Here is a 17,413-nt window from a genome sequence, read left to right as displayed (position 1 = left end):
TTCCTCCTACACAACTCACTCGCACAAGCAGCAATCAAGACTGCCAAGCTACAAAACAAGAACTTCTTGGTCTTTTAGATCCCAACATATAAAAAAAGAAAAAAAACAAACAAACACAATAGTACTGCTGCAGTGCCAGGAGGGGCTATTGGGATGTAATATACAGACAACTATTTTATGTCAGATGAACAAAGAGCATGTATCACCATGTTTTCACTGTGCCTAACACAATTACCACAGAGAACCAAGCTCTACGTATATCAACAATCATTATTATCGCTGAGGCAGTATGTACAGTCTCCCTTTAACCCAATGCATGTACACCAACATTGCAGCAGACTGGAGAGCACTGGATAACAGTGCATCACAGCAGAGAGTAACAGAGACATAATCCAGGTGGAATCTTTCCTGCCACTCCCTATATCTCATTCATCACTACTTCATCTATTTATGTTACCCAGCCACACACCCTTCATATAACTCATACCCCTCTGGTTGTTTCCTAAACACACATCCATAACACTTCTTATACTGCAACATCCCCACTATCAAACCACCCCTCTCACAATGCTTACCATCCTCCCTAGCAATCATATAACCCCTCTCACCAACTACTACTCACATTGTTACCACAAACATACCTGTTACCCCACTTTCCAAATATCTACACAACACACCACCCTATTTCACTGCCAAGAACTCAGCATATCAATCCCCCCCAAATTATTTTACTCCGCACACTTTGCTTCTCTCATCCGCTTCCAACACATTGTTCAACACTCATCTACACCCAAGACCCCCCCCAAAAAAAAGGTCACGACTCTTACCCCCTGTTCATCCAGCTTCAGGAGCTGCTCGGTGACTTTAGAGGAATTCATGGCCAGTCGCAGACACTGAATATTAAGCTCCGGGATCACAGCCTCCAGGCTATCTTTTAGCGGCAGGCCCCTTACAGTACCATGTTTTGCTGTGGATGGCACGGCGTCCTCATGGATCATCCCTCGCAGGGTCACCAACTGTTTTGGGAAGAAGTCAGTTTACCTAGGAGTCATTACTAAATTCACTAATAAGTTTTCCAAAGCTGTCAATCTAATCTGGCACCATCAAACTTGTAGGCTGCTTGATGTACTGGAGACCATAAGTAATGATAACCGCGTGAAACATTACACTCCATATATTTCTACTATATGTACTGGAGATCACCTACCGACACGACTCCTACCCACATTCAAGAAATATGAAGATGGCCACATACACAGAGAAAGCAGAGACACGGGGTAACTAATCTGATACGGCAGCATATTTGGCCCAATACAAACCTGCTGATAATACTGTAGAAATTAGTTATGTCTTTATCTAACCTGATGTTGAATGAGGTCTAAAGAATACGGCTATTGGCCTTGGGTGCAGCCATCTGCTGATAGCAGAAACAGACCCAGCTGCTCTGCCATGCACCTAATGGGCATCTCTCATACAATCTAGCCACCTATATGCATTGATCTCACGGCTCAACAGAGTGGCAGGAAATATCGTGTTACGCCAGCATTAGCCCTAATCAACCGACACATTATTTCTCCAAAAAGTCTGATGCCCTGCAGAACTGTATGATGTAACAGTAGTCACTTGGAAAAGGGAAACTTAGAAATGTGTAAAGACTGGTCTTCCGAGGCTACAGATGTTAAAGAAATGTCTAGTAGTGTACAACCTCCTCACCACAGGAATACACATGGCTACTATCACTGCTGTCTGTAACGATAGAACAGTTTGCATGGAGAGAACCTGTACTGCCCACCCAACCAAGAACAACTCAGATCCCTTTAGATTCTCAGTATTCCATTCCACAATCCCTCCCGCCCTACTCCCAGCATCCTTTACTGATAAACCCACTTCCATCTAACCTCGCTTGTCCTGAAGATGATCCTGTACTGGTACTGAGGTCCATGCTCCTTGCTATCTTCCAGTTTGTCCCTTTTCAGACTCACAGCAACAGGACCCAGCTTCTCGTCCACTCCGAAATAGTTGTAGTGTTCTGGAAAACAAATTTAGACTCCATTCAATGCTTACAAGTCACTCTGATGCATGTACGATATATATACTGGCTAAGGTAAAACAACAGGGGGACAATAATCAGTGTTTGAATGAGTCTATATCTTATTTGCAATAATGAACTCTGTTCTAATAGGATCACACAATTATTATTAGTACATTTATAATCTGAGAATCTTAACTTTTTTTTCTTGGCTATATCCCACAAACTACTTCCAGATTATTCTATAAATATTGGACCTTCCTGTATAACATATAAATGCACAGGTAGAACAGAGTCCCATCCCATTCGTGTGGTAGTTTGCTTTATTCTCCTAATTTGATGTATACTCTGATAATTGCCACCTCTAACAGGTATCGTTCCCTCTTTCTCTCTCGAGACACTGTATTCATACACATTAAAATAGGAATAATCCCTCGTGTCTTAGTAGCTAATAGGAAGCATGTTTGAAAATAAAATGACATTATCTTAATTAGGCCACACAAATTATGCATCTTCATTGCAACAATCTAATGAGTCCCAAATAGCTGTGTCATGGATCTGCAGTGATGCGAAACACTAATACAATATTTTCCAAATTAATCTAAAATAAACTTATCCTGTGGACAGTTAAGACCACTATGCATCTCCCCACCCCAGGAGAGAAGGAAATCATTTGTGTGTCAACTTTACAACATAACTTGGTCAGTGTCGAGAGATCACTTTGCCCCTAGATAGGACTGGGCAATTCAAAGACCATAAATTTTTTTCCTGCATTAAATCCCTTTTTTGTCATTTTGATTATACATGGCCGTAACTAAAGTAGGCATTGCAAAAAGAAAAAGAAAAACACAATATTACCTTTACCGTGAAAGTAGTCTTGAAAATACCGAGCTCCCAAATCCACATGTTCAATGCTGTAGTGTTTTAACCTCCCCTGGGTCTTCTGCATTTCCTTGGAAACTTCCAAGACTGATATACTGGCATTGGTACAGTACATGGTAAGAGATGGCTCCAGGAAACCCCCTTCCATCCCACTTGAAGAACCAGCAGATGCTTTAGAGAAGCTCACATTACGTTCAGACATTCCACCGGTCTCGTTGCGGAAATGCGGACAGCTTAGAAGGAGGTCATTACTGTTGTTGTCACCCAGGTCATGCTCCAGGTTCTCCTTAAAGTTCAAGTCTTCTGTGCTGGTGAAACTGGGGTCCATGTTGCCAAGACCAAAGGTTTTAGAACTTAAGGACACAGCAGAGGCAGCGGAGGCTCCCGTTGTAGTGTTTCGTCTTTGAGCAACATAGTTTCGGTTGGCTGCAACTTCATTGAGGTCGAAGAGCATGCTCTGCACATCAAAATGTCCAAAAGACTTTGGGCAGAGCCAGGGTTTAAGTCCTTCATCCTGCTCCACAAATGACTTTCCTGGCTCATTCTCACTCTTGTTGCTTCTCAGTTTGCGAAATATGGAAGAGTCATTGGACTCCCCCTTGTTCGATTGTTTTCGTTGCTTATCCTTTAGCGTACCGTCATCTCTATGAAACTGTCCATTACGCAGATCTGTTCTGGAGCCTCCTGCCAAGTGGAGATTAGAAGAGACACTCGAGTCCTCATGGAGAAACCCACTTCCTCTGCCAGGAGACTCACTTCCTTTATCATGCTTTTCATTTCTGAAGTCTTTCAGCATGTCATATAAACTCTGGTCTGAGACACCTTGTACATTAATAGAAGAAGTGCTACCGTACTCTCGAAACAGTGGCATGCCGTTGCTCAGTTTTGACCCTCTGGGCTCCAAAGCCACATCCACATCACACTCGCTGAGTGTCGTCTCACTGTTGCTTCTGTTCCGAAGAGTGACAAACATCCTGCCAGGTGACCGCGGCCAACCGTCTTGGAACTCCACATCTTTTGACCTCATCCTTGACAATCTGTGAAAACCCCTAAATCCTGGGGAACCCCCGTTGCTTTGAAAGTGTTGTCCGTTTACAAAGCTCCTTTGCAGGTGGAACTCTTTTGACCCTTTCGTTTCCCTAGAAGGGCTGGGAGTCATGGTTTCCTTCTGAGCATCCTTTCTTGGGGGCCAGTCTGCAATCCTTGCACGAACTCCCATTTTTGGCATTGCTGGGGTGATAGCATTAAACCTTGATCCATCTGCAGACAGTTGCATGCTGTTCTGACCCCAAAGACCTTGTGGATAATATTCCACTCCCCGGACAACATCGTTTGCTCTTATGGATGTCCCACCACCCTCTACTCCGTCATTTTGATAGGATCTGTAGCTTGTCATGCTCCAATACAGACATAAAGATCCACATAGAGCAAAAAGGTATCGCAGTTCTTTGTTAAGCCAAAGTGCAGAACCATTATTGGGGCCTTGTCTGTGTAAGTTTATGGAGAGTAGACCTTGCACACTGGCCGAAAACAGTAGCGCTCACATGCATGTCGGTGGAGAAGCCCGATCATTTCAGATCCATCTGCAAGACACAAAGCACAGTATAATAATGCTGCTGTTCTTTTATTTTGTTACTAAGTTGTTTTCATATATATCGGGTGGTTTTTGTAATATTGTATATATGGAGCCATTTTTAATTGCTTCAGAGTTCAGGACAAATATTGTAAAGAAGCAAAAACAGAAACAATAAATTACTCTATAACATTATAAACACAATACAGCTGTAGGCTAAAGGCTACAAGTGTATTTCTTATTCACATGCAGAAGAAAAACAAAAAAAAACAAAAAACACACAAAACATTGAAACTAGCCAAGAAAATCAAACAAGGATCACACAAAGCACTTCATGATAAAAAGAAGAATAGGACACGAGGGTGGTGTATAATGGCACATTTAAAAATCCTGTATTGTTGCATTTCCAGAATTAATAATATAGTGCGACAGCAAACCTGCAATTAGACAAAGTACATATACATGAATGAACACACTTCTGTAGAAATAATCGTATAACACACAATAATGTGCAGAGAAAGATCTGTTCGGGGAGGTTTGGATAATGGTGATGTCTCAGCAGACAGGTGATGAGAGAAGCTAGTGACTAGTGCTGGCTTATCGGACAACTCTTTCAGAAACTATAAATTACATTGGGATGGAACTCTTTAATAAACCATAAATGGGATTGGGTTGAGACACTCATGAATCATAAACTAAAATGTAATGGGAGGGTTTCAGAAACAAAAATGAGAATAGTACCTTTGATAAGTCATAAATAAAATTAGGTCAGGACTCTTTCATGCTGTAAACCATAAATAGGACTAGGACAGGTATCTGCAGAACCCAAAAACAGACCCTTAAAACAAAACTGGACCAGGAATGAACTCTTATAAACAAGGCAAAAAGCGATACAACTAATGTATAGCCTATAGTTGGGAGAAAGGGGATGCTGTCTCTTATCTGATCCCTCTTTATCCTGCAATAAACCTCTCTTACCAAGCTCTTTTTGATGGAGTGAGGTCAAAGTTCAGCTGCTGACCTAACAGAACCATGTGACACATTACATCTACCCGTTCTGCATTTCCAGTCCCCAGAACCGGTCTTATTAATGTTCAAATATTCTTTACAGAGTGTCTAATAGTAACAATCATCATAAGAAACAAAAGTAATGTGATAAACACATTATGCACCACAAATACATAATCAAACAACAGTAAAATAATAATAATAATGGATAGGAATGGTAAAAATGGAACAAACAGTTTAAACCAAGGAGGCAAGGTTCCTGTAGGAGAGACTTATTAACAGACACCCTTCATTCTTGGGAAGTTTAGGGGCCAGGCAATGTCTAACTGGCTATCTTTCAACTCATCATTTAGGAACATTCAGGCCCGGACTGGCCTGCAGGGCAGCAGGACTATCCACCGGTAGGCCCCTCCACATTATAGCCACGCCCCCTCCATTGTTAGGGAGGAGCTAAGAAAACAGCTGACTCCCGACTTGCATACAATTCTTCTTTTGCGCGTACGCGAGAACAGGAAGGGACAGATGCGTTCCACAGTGGAACACAGGCACCTTCCTCTCCAACAGTAACAAGCACGGACCACGAGAAACATCCTCTGATTTCAGCACACTGGGTACCCGGCCACCATCTCTATATATATCAAAACTGCAAGTAAACAAAGTTAAATTTGAAAGCATCGCAGCAATAACCATGTGATATATGTGGACAGTGATCTGAATATTTATATTGCACTAGCAGAGACTTAAAGAAATACCAATTCCCATCTACTGGACTTGTATGCTATGAACATTATTTTATTGAGATATCAGTGACTGTGTTATATCTGGATCAATGCAGCATTTATACCCACTGCCATTTGCCTCCCAGTAGCTAGACTAGTCCAGGTCTATATACCTAGGGGTGTCTGATTTTTTATGTATGTTCAATTGATGCCATACCATATGTATGTATATAGAAATCAATGCCTCATAATATAAATACTGTGGTTTAATTGGAGTATTTTATTTGTCTATATTAATGTATATTTATGTATTTTAACCAGGATTCAATAAATTGTGATAAAACTAACATTAAATGTTATCCCACTAATTGAACCGAGCCTCTTGCTCACAGCCTAATACAAGATATAGAAAAATACGAATTGTATTCAAGATAAAAGAATACAAATTTTATTATTAGCATTACACTTGGAATAATACATAAGTCAATGAGCGCTTAACTTTCAGTATATTATTAGTTCGTAGAGAGGGATAACCTGTGTTAATGCTGCTCTTGCAACAGTAGGGGTAGAGCGCAACTCTGTCATTTTAAAAAAGAAGGATGAGCACACTACATTCTTTATATACTACACTATGGTGCTAGCTGTCCTTCGTGGGCTGACCACTCTCCCTTTAGTGTCTGGTCTCGCCTCTATGATGGCTGGCCACACCCCCTCTGGTGGGCCCCTAGCGTTGCAGTCCCCCGGTGGGCCCTTGATGCCCCAGTCCGACACTGGGAACATTAAACATATAATACAACTTCCCTTATATAAAACAGCTACCAATAACTTACAAATATATATGTAAAAAGTTCCCATAATTTGAAAAAAAATTGATTTCTGTATTTAGTATTGTTGAGAAGAGTTCAAGCAAGTGTCCTGTAATGGGACGATAGACAGGAAGACAGCTGTGCGTAGAGAAAAATCCTACCCCCCCTTCCCCATTGTCACAACTTTACCTCAAACATCTACAGTTTTAATAGGCTCCTACAAAATGTACCATTTTTTTGCATTTAAGAGTATGGGGTACAGTGCTCAGTGCACAAAGAAGTGCAAAGTGGTTGTAGTGTTTTCACATCTTCAGGAGAGAGCCCCCCCCCCCCCACTGACCTCCATAAGGCCCCTTAGAGAGCAAGGTATTTGTGCCTCCTTTCTCCACAATTTTAGGAGAGGCCCCTTTATCTCTGGGATCCGGCACTGTTTATGTCCCCCCAAAGTAGGAAGTTTTCAGAATCTTCAGGGAGGTGGGGGCCTGAAGACCACTCCTCCTCCGCTGGCTTTAGACAGAGGTACCTAAATGGGATTACATACTACCCTATCCACAACAAAATGTAACAAAAAAAACAAGAGCAGGAAGAAGTGACAAAGTAGGGTAATAATTTATAGAAAAAAAAGTGCCTGATAAGGCCACAGACTCTGGCTGGATATCTTAAAAAAAAAGAAAAAAAAAGTTTTATGTAGTAGTCTTCTAATCTTGCACTGATGAGATCTAATAAGTTTGCAACAGCAGAGTGCAAAAGGCATACAGGGCTCTACATAGCGGGTTGTTTCTGTATCAGCATAGTTGCAGTTCAGGATGCATTATTGGCCAATAGAGAGACACATAAAAGCAACAATTTGCATGCCTCCACCAACAATTCTTTCATTGAGGGGGTTAAACTCCTCATTTTGAGCCTCATTAACCAGTAAAATGAAGCAGTCCAGCGTGAAGCAGGAACAAGGTTAGAGGAAGCAAGGTCAGAGGCGCTGCAGATGGCAGCCGAGACAGTAGGTGGAAGGTGGTAGGCCGGGGTGCACTGGTGGATAGCATAAAGAAGGCAGGAAACACTTGCATGCAGACTAGTAAGCAATGCTTGTGCAGGGATGCAGACGGGGTAATCAGAACACAGGCTGGCTTGTTAGAATTTGTGGAGGCAAAGGCTGGTGAGCAATTACTGCCAATAAGCATGGCACCCAACTAAGAATCTATGTGTGGTTCGCAAGTTTTTAATTGCAATATAGCTGGCTGCTAACTTTTAAAAAAAATTGCACAGGCCTCTGACAAATGACTTTATAACAAAAGATGGCCAACTGTTTGTGAAACATAACACCTCTTCACTGCAGGAGTATAAAGACATACTTCATGGGTGATGGGGGCACGTTAAAGACACTACAGTGGGAGGGAGCTAATTTTGACTGACTCCACTGCACGCAGGCGACTGTTCCACTATAATGTGAGAAAACAAGGTTAGAATTCCTTGTGCAGTTTGAGATGTACTATGTGGATAAGAGAGTAGGCTGCTCTGTACTTGGCGACATAACAGAGGGCACCTGTTACATCCCCCACCCTCGCATACAACAGGAAATCTATGACCCAGACATTATCCAAACAGACATCCAAGGATAGGGGATTAACTTGCAGCACAGGCTTCCAAACCATCCCAGTCACCTCTGTCAGGAACGTGTGGAAGTCTGGGAAGAGTTTCATTTCCTCCTGTCTGAAGTTTAAGTACTAATTATTGCTTTTGCTACTCCATCTGTTCCAGGAAGCCCACCAAATTCCTTTACAACATCTGTAGCTTTAAAAAAAAAAAAAAAAAAACCGACAACCCCTTTTGTTTAACCCATACAGAAGCCTCCCCCACCGACTGCATAAAGAGTAATGTGCTGGGTGGGACGTGATAGCCGAGAGATTCACTGTCTAATTCTCTAAAGAAACGGAGCAATCAGGGAATATAGGGGGTGAAGTGTGTTTTACATTAGGAGGAGTTATACACAGGCACTGTGCTTGGTAAAGCATGGATGCCAAATACAGTGGGCAAAGGCAAGCTGGTGACAGAGGTGGTGAAAGGAGACAAGAGAAACCAAGGACTGATGATGTCTGACCTCACATTATTAAGGCTGGAGAGTTTGATACAGGATTTGTCTGCAATAAAGTGCTGTGTAGTTCAAGGTAGATCTCCCAGGAGCCACTGGGAGAGAAGGCAAAATGCTAATTATTTCTAAAACAGAAAGAGGAGATACAGGTGCGATGACTGTTTCCCCTTTTTTTTAAAATACTTGGTAAGGCTGGGTACACACTACAGAATATTGTATTATCTACAAAGATTGTACCTACGACTGACGTTCCGATCAGTCGGTGAACTCATGCGAGCACTCTATACACGTTTTAAACGATTTTTGCACAACTAACAGTCTGGCCAGCCATTTTAGTTATGCATAACGTCGTCTCAATCGATTGTGAGTCCGTACACACGTAAACAATATATGGGCTCCCTGCAGCGATATATCAAATAAATTTAAATAAAAGGGCAGAACATCGCCAGCAAAAAACTCCCACAAACTCAGGTTCTGGAAAAGGAAATACGTCATGGCCATTCATTCTCTAGCACACCTTTGTGTATAGTGCACGTTCGTTGATAACTGCACATTTACTACGGTTTATTTTACGATTAATTTTAATATAAATGGCCACAATCGATGTGCAGTTATGCAAGGTGACATATGCAATGCACATCTATATAAATTGCTTCCTACTCCGCCATTACTTTAAGAAAGTTCTATACACAGAGGTTTTACTGGGCATAATCTGTACAAGCAATACACATAAATATATTATTAATATTATTTTAAAACTAATTACATATAATAATAATAATATGAAATAAAATAGATGGACACTTGCCACATCAGGAAATAAATGATATTTTAATGACAATATGTATTTTTACATGTGGTAAGATTACATGTTATATATAGGAACACATTAATGTCACATGGAACATGTAAAACTAGCTTATTAATGCTTCTCCATTAAAAGCACATTATTCCCACACATTATTTGACTGAAAAAGCCTTTGGCAGTCAAGTGATTAATAATGATATAGACGCAATGCTCTATAGTCCAAACATACACCCAGCATAAAGTAACGGTGATATGCAATGCCTGGGAGAGTCTTGCTTATACACCGATTTTCTATAAAAAGATACAATACTGAATAATATAGACCAGTGGGGAACCTGATATACTTCAAGGGCCAAATGTGCTACCAGTTAACCCTCACATTACTATTAGGGGAAAATTTATCAAGATGCGGGTTTGAAAAAGTGGAGATGTTGCCTGTAGCAACCGAAGTGGAGATGTTGCCTGTAGCAACCAATCAGACTCTAGCTGTCATTTATTTAGTACATTCTACAAAATGACAGCTAGAATCTGATTGGTTGCTATAGGCAACATCTCCACTTTTTCAAACCCTCAGCTTAATAAATTTACCCCTTAGTTTTGGTAATAAATTAAAACACATTTAATCAAAGAGACATCACATGCCTTTAAAATAGATCACACATACACTCTAAACACCCATTAGGTTGGTCTCTTACATGACTCTTAAACATCCCACTAGCCCAAAAACAGCCACCCCCATGCCTTTTAAAACTCATATTACCCAAAACGCTAACCACTTGCCCTGAAACACCCCTCAGCCTCCCATTCATTTAAGAAGAGCTGTGGCTGGAGGTATAAAGCAGTGAAAAGGATAAAGGAGTCATTAAGCAGGAGAGAGCTGGATGACCACATGCCTGTTGCCCATCACTGGTATAGACACACATTTATGAAGAGTGTTCTACAGGTAACAGTGTAGAAAAGGTGAAGGTGTCCATAGCAACCAATTACACACTTTAATTTAATTTTAATTTAATTGGGCAACAGACGGCCCTCTGAGCCTTCACCTGCAGCCTTTAACACTTGTTTAAGAAGCCTACTGATCAGTTATTAGAGATAGGTCTCTTTTTGCGAGTAAATGTATTGTTTTAACTCATCACTGAGATTAAAAGGAAACCTGTGGGCCTTTTGAAGGTTATGAGGCCGTCTAGTGTATCAGGTTCCCCATCACCACTCTAGGAAAATGACAATCTAATTAGTTGCTATGGGCAACACCTCCTCTTTTACATTTCTATAAATGTCATCCACTCAATCACTGCAATGAAACAATGTCGCACAGCCGCACATAACCACAGTATTGCAAGATACTAGGTTACATTCTATAAATATATATACTGCAATGTTGCATAACACACAATCTGCACACCAATACCGATTTAATGTAGCAAGTATTTATAAAAAAAAAAAAAAAACAATCAAAAGGAGATTTCTTTATGCACACTGAAACATGTCAGTTCTCAGGCACTGAAACAATGTGTTGGCTTTTGCAATGCATTAAAATGCAAGTAAATACATATAAACCATATTGAGTTTATAAATGCATGTAATAAATAGTTAGATATATTGACAAATGCATTTAATATGGTTTGTTTTTTTTAGTCTGTGACAAAACAGGAAGTCAAAGATCTATTTCAAGCCAAATGGACATTGTGAATGCTTCTTAACCCCATACTTGCCTACCTTAGGCAAGTTGTATCCGGGAAAGGGGCGTGTCGAGGACGGGGGCACGGTGAACCGCGTCATTTTGGTCCCGCCCCGCGTCAAATATGCCGGTTTGATGTGGGGGCGGGGCGAAAATGACACGATTCACCGCGAATCACGTCATTTTATCCCCGCAATTGCAGGAGATTTCCAGCTCTCCCGGGAGTCCGCGAGACCAACCCGAATTTCGGGAGTCTCCCGGACATTCCAGGAGAGTTGGCAAGTATGCTTCACTCCCTCTTATTCGGTTTACGAGGTGTTCCCATTGAGGTTAATGTAAGTTTCCAATTGAACTGACAATCGTCCGACGAACAGAAATTGCACAAAGAGCATAAAAAGAAAATAAATACTAATGAGTATGGTCTCATTTGGTTCACACGCACATAAAACTTACATTAGAAAAGAGTCTTAAAAGCAGAATTTTAACATCAGCGTGTCAGCAGCCTTAGGGCCCAGGCACTCAGGTAATTTCTGTCAGTTATTTAAATTATGGCTACAAAAGCAAACCACAAACAATATATGGTTTGACACCATAGTAATCAGTGCAAAAATACCTTCTATGTAAAATGCGGTCTTGTGAATTTATTCCTCTCGCTTCCAAGCAGAGAGAACAAAAATTGACTGTCAAAAAGGTATACCAGCCCCTACCATACCATTTATGTAATAGTTGTAAAGAAATATATGTATATATACACACGTTTGCAGTGCCTGTACACAGCCCATTTCAATCTGCACCACGTTTCTTGTTATCTTCTCAGATAAAACCTTCCCCTAAAGGTGGCGTCACATTGGCGCATTTTTACTCCAAGTTTAAAGAGCGGCTTCTAATGACTCAATTCTGAAATCATTAATTTCTAAAGACTAAACCGGAGGGGATGTCACATGGGCAATTTATACGCTTACACGGTTTCTGTAAAAGCTGACAGCAGCATTTTGGACCAAAGCACTCCATAAAAACGCTCTCCAAATAAAATAAAATTTATATTTGGGCAGAAACTCACACAGAGTGTTTTAAAGGGCTCATTATAAGCTGCGAGACTGAAAACCACTGCACTTTCCCAGCCGCAATGAACATGCTACAAAAAAAAAAAGAGACTGTTTTTAAAGCTGGCAGAAGCATCACCCTGTCTGTATGTGCTGCAGAGCCAGGGAGGGAGAGCAGTCAGCTATAGAAGGGACCAAGGACCACTCGTGGCTGCCCACTCTGTGTAAATAAACTCCCCGTCACAGTACGTTCTGCACAGAACACAAATAAACATAGAAATATGTGGAGGTCAGTATTCCTTTATATAACGAGACGATCATCAAAGCTTTATAATCAGGGCAACAACATAAGAAAAAAACCTGACAGGTCTGTGTTTTGTCACCATGACAATCATTCAAAGACGACAAAATGCGACAAATCACTTGTGTGCCCTAATATAGACATACAATGCTGCCTGGTACATACACTGCGGCACCAACACGAAAGCCTTCCCCACACCCGGAGCAGGAGGGAGGTTTGGGAAATAGATCTGGTGATATTAATGTCTTAATATTGGTGGCTGATAATGCTTCTGCCTTAAGGCCACCACACGCCCCCCCCAGCAGCTGCGATAGTTATTCTGCTGCCTCCTGCATCAGGTGTTCCCCGCACCTCTGAGGTATGATCCTCATTTGAGTAGGGCCAGATGTACTTTCTATTTCATGTCAGTACATGTAACTTGCTTGTGTCATGTCTCAATGCACAGTGCTGTGTAATGTGTCACCGCTTTATAGATAAATTATAGTAATAAAAGATTTTCTCTGCAGCATTGTAGTATTGACAGTACCTAAATATAGATATAAAGCTGTATGTAGTATACAGGCACACACCAGAAGAATAAGGTATGTAATGCTACAGAGTGAGAGAATTCCGTCACAGATGATAGTCAGAGTCCAAAGGACATCCAAATGCGTTTCACACCCCTGACGCTGGACTGTGACTAAGCGACTTCAGCAAGAAATGCATTATACTACCCCGTGTTTACAATGGAGCTTGGTGCCTGCATTACAATAAAATGGTTCCTAATTTGCAAATATATAACATAATGTAAGCACACACACAATTGCGCCACTGCAGGTAAAATCTTCCTTTGAGTACATATATATATATATATTGGTGTAAATATTATTATCTTTAACTTATAAAGGCGCCACAAAGGGTCCGCAGCGCTGTGCATTACATATACAGAAAACAGAGAACCAAGACACATGATACAGAAAGAACAAAAATATATACAAACACGGTAACATGGTAAAGCAAATCAGATTATTACTGGGACAGATAGTAGAAGGGATGGTAAAAATCTGTGAGATGTAGGCCGAAGCTTAAGACACCAGGGAAAACAGGCCAAGAGGTACAGAGGGTGATGGAATAGTAGAAGGAGCACACAAGGAAAGAGGGCCCTGCTCCTGAGAGCTTAAATATATCCTACTATGGATAGCAGATGCTGTATGTAGACAATATTCCCTTAATTAATGAATTCAGTGTATGATAAATACTGTTCACATCAAGCAGTATGTTGGACCTTTTTGGTAAAAGTTAGTGGGTTTCCATGCACCAAGCTACAGTGGCTCCAAGACGAGAAGTCACTTTGCTGATCTGGCTTGTGGAGTACCCAGCTGTGCAGGGTCACTGTTATACCGTTTTGGGGTCTGTTCTGAGTATATCATGTGGTGAATGGGGCAACGTGGTGGCACAGTGGTTAGCATTGCTGCCTCTGAGGTCATGAGTTTGATCCCCCAATCAGGGACCTCTCTGTGTGGATTAAGTTCTTCCTGCTTTTGTGTGGATTTTTTCCAAGTGCTCCAGTCTCCTCCCAAAATCCAAATATCTACTGGTAGGTTAATGGGCTGCTGACTGAAATGAATTCTAGTGTGTGTGTTTGTTAGAGAATTTAGACTAATTCCCAGTGAGGCTGGGAATGATGTCAATTACAGATTTTCTCTGTACTGTGCTGTGTTATATGGCGGTGCTATTAATCTAGTAATGGTGGGTACATTAAATGAATGTACAAATAATGCATTATTTATTTAGGAAGAGCTCCATACTGTACACACAAGGGCAGTGTTATGTACCTGGGCACATGGCCCACCCCTCCACTGTGACCACCACGCCCAGCGCCACCCTTCTGCAGCTGGCCCCCGGCCCATACATCCAGCTGCTCCCTTTAAATCAAAGGGGGTGTTTTATAACTTGCTGCAATGAGCAGGGTGTAATCCTACACTGCTCTATGAGGGATTTGGTGTAGAAAGCCAACTCTTTAAGAGCCAGCTGTGCACACAGGGAGGAACATGCGAGATTCCCCCATTCCCTGTGTATAGCTTCAGCGTGGTAACTAAACCCTTCTATGAATGGGATTTGGAAACATTAAGTAAAACTGAGGTCTTGGTTAGACTTCTGTATTGTGACAATGCCCATCGAGTTGGTGCAATGAGGGGATCATCTACAGGAACAGACTGAGGGGCTGCTAGAATCAGCCACATTAAAATAGAATATCCCCCCTCTGCAGCGAGACCCCTTTCTTCCTAGCCCTCAATTCAGTCTCTCCGCCTCCCCTGGAACATGCACTGATTTTCCAGAACTTAGTGTGTATAAAGTATCAATTTACAGAAGCAAATAAAGCAGCTGCAGAACCTTGGAAGTTTGGTTTCTTTGTTACACGGCTCATTTACTTTGTTATCATTCCCTCACAACAGACGCCATGCTGTTTTCTATTAATTTAGCTCACACCCTAAGTGCTAGTCATGTTCTGGCTGCCTGGGCTGCTCATTGTTGTAGATGACAGGTTGGACTATACAGCAAATACACCAACTTTTCTTAAAAGTGGTCAGCAACAGATCTTACTTTATTTTTGATAGCAGTCAATTTACCTACCAGTATGTTTTTGGAGTGTGGGAGGAAACCGGAGCACCCGGAGGAAACCCACGCAAACACGGGGAGAACATACAAACTTCACACAGATAAGGCCATGGTCAGGAATCAAACTCATGACCCAGTGCTGTGAGGCAGAGATGCTAACCACTGAGCCACCGTGCTGGCCTTCCTTTCTGATCCAAACATCTCTCTCCCCCACCAGGGTATTCCAGTCCTGACATTTGCCAGGACATTGAGTGCTTTAGCAATGCAATCTCCTCTATCCATTAGTGCCATTCATTCTCTGCCCAAAACCATGGAACCTACTCCAAACCAAAGTTCACCCTTCATCCCAGGGCTTTGCCTACTGATACTGCCCCTCAACCTCCCTCTTTTTAGGGCTTGCATCCTACTCCAGGCCACCAGTCTCTGTCTGCCCCAGCTCTCTCTCTCTAGGTCCCTGCACTCTTCCACTCTAAGCATAAGTACGAACGACCCAAAATGCTTAATGTTTCTCTTGCTGTCTCTTTCAGCTTCTTATCTGTATCATCTCCTGCTGGATAGATTGATAAAACACCTGGATGAATGAGACAACAATACTAAAAGCACATGTGGAACATAAAACAACACCTCAGCATGGTTAGAGTCACGTATAAAAAATACAAGCTCAGTGCTAATGCTTCAACAGCAACATTATTTAAGGTGATGTCAGCACGGAACTCCGAAGGAAAACCATCATCAGCAAAGGGCAATCGTGGGTGGAAGAGAGTATTCCAAGATCGTGATTTCTGAGCAGAGCAGATCAATGGACTGCAAGGTGTTAGCTTAACCATCAACGGTCCAACGAGAATGCCACAGAGCGGGATATCACATCGGGTTGTAGTGCATCAACTGCTCATTACATCTGGCAATGGACGTTTGCAAGTTCAGTGGTGCAAACAGCAGAGGCAGTGGACAAGTGAGCAGTGGAGGAAGGCAATATGGCCTGCGGAATCATTCTTCACCATAATAAACGGACGTGTGCACATGAGCGCCAACCGAAATAACTTCTCGGCCCTCAGCGCATGTTTCTGACAGTGGAGGGTTCTGGTGGTTCTGTAATGCTATAGGGTGCATTTTCCTTCCATGGTTTAGGTCAATGCTAACTGGTATGTAATAGAACAGAATTATTATCCCCCCCACCCCCCCACGTTGCAGGATTTCTTTCCTGATGGGAGGGGTGTCTTCCGGGATGACAATGCCCCCAATCCACAGCACATGTGGTTGACCAATAGCTTGATGAGCACGACACTGATGTGGTCCATAGGTCAACGCTTTTCCAGCTCTCATATCGGAACACAACAGAGGATTAACGGGACATTCTGGAATGACGCCTAATAAAGAGATTACTACAAGCATTAACCAGGCATCAGTTTTTTGAATTTACTGTGGAAATATATTTGCTAGGTACAACGCCACAGCGCATGCAGGCTACATGTGGTGACCCAACGCCCTACGGAAAGAGTTTATATTGGCATTTCCACTTCTCCTGCACACCCCCTATACATAACCGGCACTGTTAATGTAAAGGAAATGTGTAAAATACAGTATGAAACGGGTTATACACACACTTATGAAGCACATTTTAATCTACTGAATGAATACTCCTGTTATTGTATCAAGTTAACTACAATTCAATGTGTAATAAAACACTGAGCATTATTTATAATAATATAATGTGTAAAATACCATATATGGGACATATAATCTATACAATTATAAATGTATATAAAATGGATGCACATTAAACAATACAAGTCTTTATATACGTTGATAGAGAGCCAGCATTTCTCCCAGAGGGCTGTGTGTACCATACATTGCGATATATATGCACGGCATTATGTATGGA

At 41.7% G+C, this 17,413-nt stretch overlaps 1 protein-coding gene across 5 annotated transcripts in view; it reads right to left on the bottom strand.

Annotated features, from left to right (window-relative positions):
- The window catches only part of SIPA1L3 (signal induced proliferation associated 1 like 3), an 82,403-nt gene that overhangs the window by 27,664 nt on the left and 37,326 nt on the right, over window positions 1-17,413 (bottom strand). For 4 of the 5 annotated variants that reach the window (XM_075187084.1, XM_075187087.1, XM_075187086.1 and 1 more), the window contains 3 exons: window positions 2,888-4,494; window positions 1,899-2,029; window positions 828-1,016 (listed from right to left, as the gene is read on the bottom strand). In XM_075187084.1, coding sequence (XP_075043185.1) covers window positions 828-1,016; window positions 1,899-2,029; window positions 2,888-4,307 — 1,740 coding nt within the window. In that variant the 5' untranslated portion in view covers window positions 4,308-4,494. The remainder of the gene's footprint in view (window positions 1-827; window positions 1,017-1,898; window positions 2,030-2,887; window positions 4,495-17,413) is intronic. The other variant, XM_075187088.1, reaches the window with a different exon arrangement.

Source organism: Mixophyes fleayi, chromosome 9 (assembly GCF_038048845.1).
Source record: "Mixophyes fleayi isolate aMixFle1 chromosome 9, aMixFle1.hap1, whole genome shotgun sequence".
Classification (NCBI taxonomy): domain Eukaryota; kingdom Metazoa; phylum Chordata; class Amphibia; order Anura; family Limnodynastidae; genus Mixophyes; species Mixophyes fleayi.
This window is presented reverse-complemented; position numbering and strand designations above follow the sequence as displayed.